General features: G+C 35.5%; 1 protein-coding gene across 2 annotated transcripts; it reads left to right on the top strand.

Annotated features, from left to right (window-relative positions):
- Window positions 1–263: 263 nt before the first annotated feature.
- On the top strand, window positions 264–5228 carry LOC106674045 (odorant receptor 4-like). Of its 2 annotated transcripts, XM_014406485.2 has the most exons (9): window positions 266–392; window positions 461–576; window positions 647–848; window positions 4167–4286; window positions 4338–4533; window positions 4583–4682; window positions 4733–4837; window positions 4888–5043; window positions 5105–5228. In XM_014406485.2, the coding sequence occupies exons 1-9, from the start codon at window positions 308–310 to the stop codon at window positions 5162–5164; spliced, it is 1140 nt and encodes a 379-aa protein (XP_014261971.1). In that variant the 5' UTR covers window positions 266–307; the 3' UTR covers window positions 5165–5228. The 2 variants fall into 2 exon arrangements, with proteins under 2 accessions (XP_014261972.1, XP_014261971.1); XM_014406486.2 differs by lacking the exon at window positions 4733–4837 and having other exon boundaries at window positions 264–392.
- The last annotated feature ends 2947 nt before the right edge of the window (window positions 5229–8175 follow it).

The raw sequence follows: 8175 nt of genomic DNA, 5'->3' as shown, positions 1-8175 counted from the left end.
TAGTTAAAATCCGTAATAATACAATACAAGTTAGAAACTTAATATGTTAACTATTTACTATCTAATTACGTAGTCTGAGGTAATTAAATGCACAGTTGGATATGAATCTTGAACACCTGAATCGCTAGAGATCGAAGTACGTTTAATAATTTGGACACTAAATCCTTCGGAAGAACTAATTAAAGGTTTAATTTCAGTGCAGAGTCGGTTGTATGACCTGTAATTGTACAGCGGTGTGGAATTATTAAATTACATTTCCGATAGACTATGAGCGAGCAGTCGAGTTTTATCAGTATAACATAGCATCATGATGTGGAAAGTAGCGAGCTACATAGCTAACGATGATAGAAAGACAGGTTTCACTTATCACAAAGCAGCATTTAAACTATTAGGTAAATTGTTTCATATATTTATTGTTCGTTTTATATCAAGGGAAATTTATTTAGAAAACAAATTCTAGGACTTTTTTACTGGGGAGAAAAGAATTGGTTTCAGGTGTTTTACGAATGGTATCCGATAGTCAATCTGGGTATCGGGGCGACATTACTAACCATCGATGTTATTCAGAAGGGTCAGGTACGAATTTAATTTTCATAACCCCCTTGGATATTTATTTTATTGTTTTACTAATTCTACGTTCCAAAAGTCTGCTTCTAGCAAAGCCTTCATTGAACTCGTGAAAGGATCGGTTTTGGTGTTCACTCTCTACTTTGCCATGGTGAAACTAGTCCTTTTCCAATTGTACAGCAAGGAGATCCGTCAGGCGATCGATTTTTTGGAATCTTTGCCTAAAATTGGTGGTACTGACACTAGCGCCAACACGAGAAAGACTCTCGTCAGGTACTCAGGTGAGTAAGCTTAAGCAGAAAGAAGCTTTCTATATGACTTTTTTTTTTAGAACGAATGCCTTAAATTATAAAAGTGACATTTCTTCTGTTAGCGCTTAACAAAAGCGGTCAGACATGATATTGAGATGTTAGGACAAGAGAGGGAATTGTTCAGATGAACCAGCCATGAGGGCTGGCTGACAGGATGATCGATAATCCTAAGTTTTGGACATGAGCTTTTGCAGCCTATCCAACCATTAATCATGATTCTTGTTCTGAATTTGTCAGCACAAACTAACAAATCCTGACTACAATTCTTACAAAATAAACTACAATTTTTGTAAATTTGAAAGTACATAAATGCAATTAGGTAAATTATAAATGATAAATTGTAAAGCAAGAAAGATCAAAGAAGTCATTTTTACGTTTTATGCTCACATGCATTTGATCGGTAAAATGAAAAATAAATTACAATCTGGTATATAAAATCTACTTGTATTATCAACTATTATACACAGTGTACGCCCAAAAATTGAAGCCTCCTGGAGAAAGATGTTCGTTTAAAAAACAGAACACATGCCAGTATTTCAGGAGGTTATCCTGCATGTCAATTGGACCAAAAAATACCTATAGTCCAATTGCAAATTTTATTCGAGATATTTCAGTTTTCAGCCTACTTCAATCCTTCACGTCTTTATTCCATAAAGTATCTCGTATCTTCTAAAATATTAATCATACCGTAAATTTGATTGCAGAAATAGAAGGAGCATTGAAAATCCTTTGAGATTCAATTTTTTATTTTAAGCTTAACTAAATAAAATCAAAATATTTTAAAATATGAAGTTTTATGAGTTCCTGAATTTCTTGTCTAAAGCTTTTGAAAAATTTTCGCAAACAAGACGAAAATGCACGTTCATTTTTAATGATCCATTATCACTAATGTACAATTACCATAGGCATGCAAAGCAGAGCAGCAACGCGGAGACCGATAAACTGGTCATGGAACAAAAGATTAAGAATAAGTTCTCGGTTGTAGAAATGTATTACCTGATGGAAAAACTAAACTTACGACGCGCTGGGACTATAATGGATAGTAAAGGTGGCCATTCACGATCACTCCAAATGGAACCGCGCCAAGCCGTACAGCTCCATTTGGAGTGCCTGAAATTTGAGGGGGCTCCAGTCGCTCCGAACGTCAACCAGTGAATTACCTTCTCAAAATGTATGACGATCTCTTGTGCTACTCTTCTGTTTATTTATATATATATTTTTTTTTGGCCTTATGATCTTTGCATATTAACCATGACGAATTCTTATATATGCTGTTCAAATTGGGGGTTATCGGGAAAAAAGGGCCAGAGGCGACGGTGGGAATCGAACCCACGACCGCGACGTGAGAGTCTCTCATGCTAACCACTCGGCTACCGCGGTCCGGTTTAATATTTACATATTAAAAGCAAAAAATCGAAGAGGAAATGGTGTAAGAAGTGGCTCCAGAACAGAAGCCGTAATACCCACATCAATTTGATGAAAGATCTTTCCCTTGAACCCGCTGATTGGAGGAACTATTTAAGGATGGATGAAACGTCTTTTTTATTCATTATATTTAGTGTTCTATTGACCAACTTACTTCTTTCAATTATTTAATCTTTTTTGTAAGGTTTTGGTTGAAATGAAAAAGCTAGTGCCACGAGCGGGATCTGAATCCATGGCCTTCGGCTAAATACGCCGCTGCTCTACCACTTGAGCTATCGATCCTCTCCGACACCAAAAAATGGCAAAAAGAGAGAAAATTCGAAAGGTTGTAGGTTGAGATGGGGAGTTGGTGCCCGAGTGGATCGAACTATCGAAGTCAGGATACCTCAAGTGGTTAGCGCAGCGGCGTATTTAGCAGTATGTCGTGGATTCGAATCCCCTCGTGACACTATTTTTCATTTCAACCAAAACCTTACAAAAAAAAAAAAAAGATTAACGTCTTATTTATATTACTCCAGCTTGTTACCCCCTTGATTAGAAAACAAAAGACAGTCATGAGAGAAATCCTCACTACATGATAGGTTGGCAAAGGTTGGTTACGATTTCTCGCTACAGGGATGAACTACAAATAACTTAAGTTCTCTACTACGATTTCTGATGATTGTTAGGGGTTATCAATACCGCATCTCTCATTGCATTTGTATCCTTTGTTTTGAAAACGTCGACCAACTGGTTGAGGATCGAATTTCTTTTATTTCTGTCGTGGTAATATAATCATTGTCCACCAATGTTTATAAACATAGTAACAGTTCATAAACATGGTAAACTTTCATACAATTCAATCACCTCAACAGTAAAATCTCGATTGGATGACATTACCAATAAAGAATAAACGTTTTTGACTTTTTGAGAATGTATGAAAAAGATATTTGCTCAGTGACAGAAAGACGGAGACTGCGCCAAAAAACGAGTTTTTTCCCATTCACGACCAGGCCAGCGCGCCAAAATCCCCACCCTCCACGCCAGGTTTTCCCATTCACGAACGCGCCATGCCGTCGTTGCGCCGTAGATATTTGGAGCGGCGCGATGGAGTTTGGACCGGTCGAATATTCGGCACAGCCGGGCACGCCATTTCAGTTTTGCCATTGACGTGGTTTTTGGAACGGCGTCGCTCCGTTTGGACTGCTTGGAGCGATCGTGAATGGCCACCTTAAGACTGCTGACTGGACACTTCATAGTCCAGTCGCATATGTACAGACACGGAAACGTAGAATGAATCTTGTACAGATTCTGCCAGAAAAAAGAAGGTAGAACGTAACGTGTCCTCTAGGCTCTTAAGCCTAACAAACTTTAGACAATTATGGACATTAAACCATATATCCGTCAGGAAAGATATCAGCGCTGAACCCTTTTGCGGCATTCGAAATTGCTAAAAACGTAGATTCATAAATCAATAGCTTAAGAATAATTACTATTTGGATGAAACGTTCATTTCTTAACCTAGAGATTAGGACGTAAACTGCTGACTCAACGCTCCATACACCGGAGTCATTGTATACACAAAATATTGAAGGCCCAGAATTGAAAAAACAGAATTAATCCTGGGAAACACTAGTGAGAAGATGAAAGAACGGAACGTATTCTCTGCCGGCACGAGAAGCCAAGTCCGGAGGGACATGAAAAACGATTCATAAGACAAAAAGTCCTATGTTTATTAAGACATGCAAACAAAAATGTCGGGGTAGAATGATAGTACTCTTGTCTAGACACTTCAAATTATAGAGGCGTGTGTAAAGATGACAAGATTATATTTGTAATTTAGTGCTTGATCATTTCTTTCTACATTCTTGCTTTCATGAATAGTGCTGTTGCTGACTACCGGATGCGGCTGGGCATTTTTCAACAGCATACATACAGGTTCTCCATACGTGTGCTACTGGCCATTTGAGACCCCTAGGCCAAAGATATTTTTTCTGCTCCTCGGTATGAATTAAATGTGACTTTTCGAATCCATTTTGACGAATGAAAGTTCAGCTTTTGTGCAGAAACTCATGGTAATTGGCTACTGCGTAAGCGCTCATTCCGCTGTGGATACGTCTTTCCCAATGTTGGTGACTTACATGGCATATCAAGGGACGAGGCTTGTCTCACTTCTAGAAACCTTAGGCAAAAATAAATATGAATACAAAAAATTCAAGGAAGGCGTGAACATACACATCAATATCTTAAAGTAAGCCTAGTTTCATAAAATTTTGCCGAGATTGTAAATTTTTTTTCAGATCTATGGGATATGTCCAATCAGCGTTTCGCGTACTTTTCATGTGCCAGGTCACTTATACGATCGTGCACGCTTGTGTCATCGCCTTCTCAGCGCTAAAAGTATGAACCTGATATATTTCACAATTTATATTATATGATTTTTTTTCAAGGTCGGCAACATAATGTTTGTGATTACAAGCCTTGTTCCGATTCTCTGCTCGGCTTACGTGCAACTCTTCATCTACTGCCAAGCAGGCGAAAGAATGACGGACATTGTCAGTTTAATAATTGGTAATTTTACACAGTTTAACCATTTTAATTTCAGATGGACAAAATAGCTGTCGCTGTATGTGACAACACTTGGTACGAGTCAGACTTGAAAATAAAAAAGAGCATGGTTCTAATGTTGCAAATGGCAAATAAGAGTGTCACCATGAACAAATTAGGGGTCTACACGGCATCTTTAAAGACATACTTGAATGTAAATTAATTAATTATAAAATTATCGATTGATTCAAACTGTCTTAATTTTTTTGTTTCAGAGTGTACAAGAATCATTTTCTTGCTTTCTCGCTTTAAAGACGGTGTCTTCTAAATTGTGAAAAATACACATGCCTGTTTTTAGTTTCAATTAATGTTCAATATGTTCTAAAAAAGCACTATCACTAAAATAATATAATAAACCCAATTAAAATCATGTAATTCATTTATTTATTACTCCCAAGTGGAAATCCTACCGTAGTGCTCATTAGTGTTGAACACTAATCAAACTAGGGAAAAAGTTTCAGCGAAAGGATGCCCTCATTCACGAGAAAGCTGTACTAAAATGGACGGAATAAAAGGATCAAGTTCCTTGCATCAGGCGTTAAATTGAATGTCAGGTTGATTAGTCTAATAAAATAAAGAAACAAAGTCGAATCGCCTTGACGGAAAAGAGAAATGACTACTGACTTTATGGTGTAAATCAAGATAATTTAGAATATAAGTATAATTACAACGTTTCTCTGTTTTTCTTTTGTAATTATTAAAGTACAAAATTACTTCAAACTGAAAAAAGAATTTGATTATAAATTTAAAAAACACATTGTATTCACACGTATAATGTGGGCTTGTTCAATTAAACAATATTTTCTTTACAACGCTAATTTTTTATAAATTTATAAAAGTTATAAATAATCCGTCTTTATAATATTTTAATCCCATTATTTTCTCTTTCGTGCATTGTTGTATTTTAATTAGCGGAAACTTAAAAAACCTTTCTCCCTTGTTTGATCAATATTAATGTTTGAAGTATAATGACCAATTTTGTAAAATGTAAAATAAATGGTGTTATCCAATACATCAGCTGCCATCACCTACCAAAGTTAAAAAGGAATGAAAATGTATATTTTACACTTTCTTTTTGCTATCGAACAAACAAAGGAAATGGTTTACACGGCGATTGAACTTAATTTCCGGTATCACCCCATTCCTTTCTCTCGCTCGCTCTCTCTTCTCGTTTATCTGAACAGAATTTGTATACGACCTAAATTTGTGAGATTTTACAATAGAACAATATTCATTCATTTTCATTTTCCCACTCAATCTCTCTCACACACACACTCTCTCTCTCTCTCTCTATCTCTCTGTCTCTCTCTTTCTCTCTCTCTCACACTCTCTCTCTCTCTCTCTGTCTCTCTCTTTCTCTCTCTCTCTCTCTCACTCTCTCTCTCTCTCTTTCTCTCTTTCAGGGCGTATGAAAAAATCAAAGTCGATACTCGTTGAATGCAAGAGAGGTACCGTATAAGAGGTAATTTGCGTGGCAAAATAACGCTATCAAATCTATCTCGTTAAATGTAAGTGTAGTCGTTACCGACTTAAATTTTCTAAATTTTATGAACTACCATGATATTCGTTTATTTATGAAAGAGAAGTTTTAGCAGGCACACATCAGTATTTCTCTCCCTTTTCCCTTATATTATGTAATGTTTAATTATTTTATATATTACCTCAAAACAGTTATGAATATCGGAATTAATATAATCTATAATAATAAACACATGGAGTTATTATTTACACACTCCCCATGTCATTCACTTGAAATTTAACCTTAATATAAATAGTACAAAAAATGCACTGTTCATGAAATTATTCTGCCTATTTGCAATTTGCTATCTAATAAAATTGGAAAACCAGTTTTTCCAGGAAACGACCGAAGGAACTCGGTTTTCCCATCAAGCGTACATTTCAGGTTAGACGGGATATGATAAATAGAAGTCCCTGATTACTTTCCTAAGAAAAATCGGTAATAACTAATTATTCAATAGCTGTTAAAACTTTACTGATCTCTCTTGCGCTCTTCTGGTTGCAGTATTAAATGCTAGATATACCAGATGATTATGCATAAACTACCACTTTTATTTCTTTTGTTTGGAAATATTTAAAAAATAAGACTGGTATTTACATAATTGTAAGTACATACAATCTGAATTTTAAGTCAAAAATTGTTTTCTCTGTAGGTATCCAGGGCTCAACAACTTTTTTTTAAAATCGGAAGGTATCATTTTAAAAAAGAAATTAAATTTTATGACGTAAAAGAAGATTTTATTTCGGGTACTTTTCTTGTAGAGTAAGAGTTATTAAGGTTAATTAACTATCTATCGTCATTCATTTACCTCGTAATAAATTTAAGTTAATTACTAATTACTTATTCAAACCTCCTAGTAACTTTATGAAGTTAATCCTAGTAAATTAAATTTTCAAAAAGGGTATCACCGATCGCCATACAAAGCAAAATCCTACAATGGCATTCAGTTCGCTCGGAAAGTATGCAGAAAGTGTTATGCTTCTACAACCTTTTTTGATCTTTTCCTTAAAATCTTCCAGATTGTTTGAGTGTGTCCCCCACAAACAATCTAACCGTGCTAGATCTGGAGATCGCGTTGGCCGTTCGATGAAACATCGTCTACCTATCCATTTCGAAGGGAAACGGACATCTAAAAGTCGCTTATGTGACGCTGGTGGCGATCTATCTTGTTGGAAAATAATTTTACCTTCCGAAAATTCTTCCTCACTTTTCTTCCATCACATCAATCTGATTCTCTCTCTTTTTCTTTTCTCTCTGTGAACACCAAAGTCACTTTAACCTGTAACTGTTTAACCACTATTAAATGTAAATCGATCAAAACCGTCACTCTCTCATTCTTTCTCTACCTCTGTCTCTGTTGCATCTGTCTATCATCTACCCGTCTATCCATCTACCTGTCTATCTATCTACATACCTAACTATCTATGTATTTATCTATCTATCTATGAATCTATCTATCTATCTATTTATCTATCTACATGTCTATATATCTATCTATCTATCTATCTATCTATCTATCTATCTATCTATCTATCTATCTATCTATCTATCTATCTATCTACATGTCTATATATCTATCTACATGTCTATCTATCTATCCACCTGTCTACCTATTTATCTATCTGCCTGTCTATATATCTACATACTTAACTACCTATCTATCTACTTGTCTATTTATCAAACTATCTATCTGTCTACTTGTCTATTTATCTATCTATCTATCTATCTATCTATCTACATGTCTATCTATTTATCTATCTACCTATC

The sequence above is a fragment of the Cimex lectularius genome, unplaced genomic scaffold, assembly GCF_000648675.2.
Source record: "Cimex lectularius strain Harlan isolate CLEC.00 unplaced genomic scaffold, Clec_2.1 scaffold308, whole genome shotgun sequence".
Classification (NCBI taxonomy): domain Eukaryota; kingdom Metazoa; phylum Arthropoda; class Insecta; order Hemiptera; family Cimicidae; genus Cimex; species Cimex lectularius.
The sequence above is the reverse complement of the archived record's forward strand: the minus strand, read 5'-3'. Positions and strand labels throughout refer to the sequence as shown.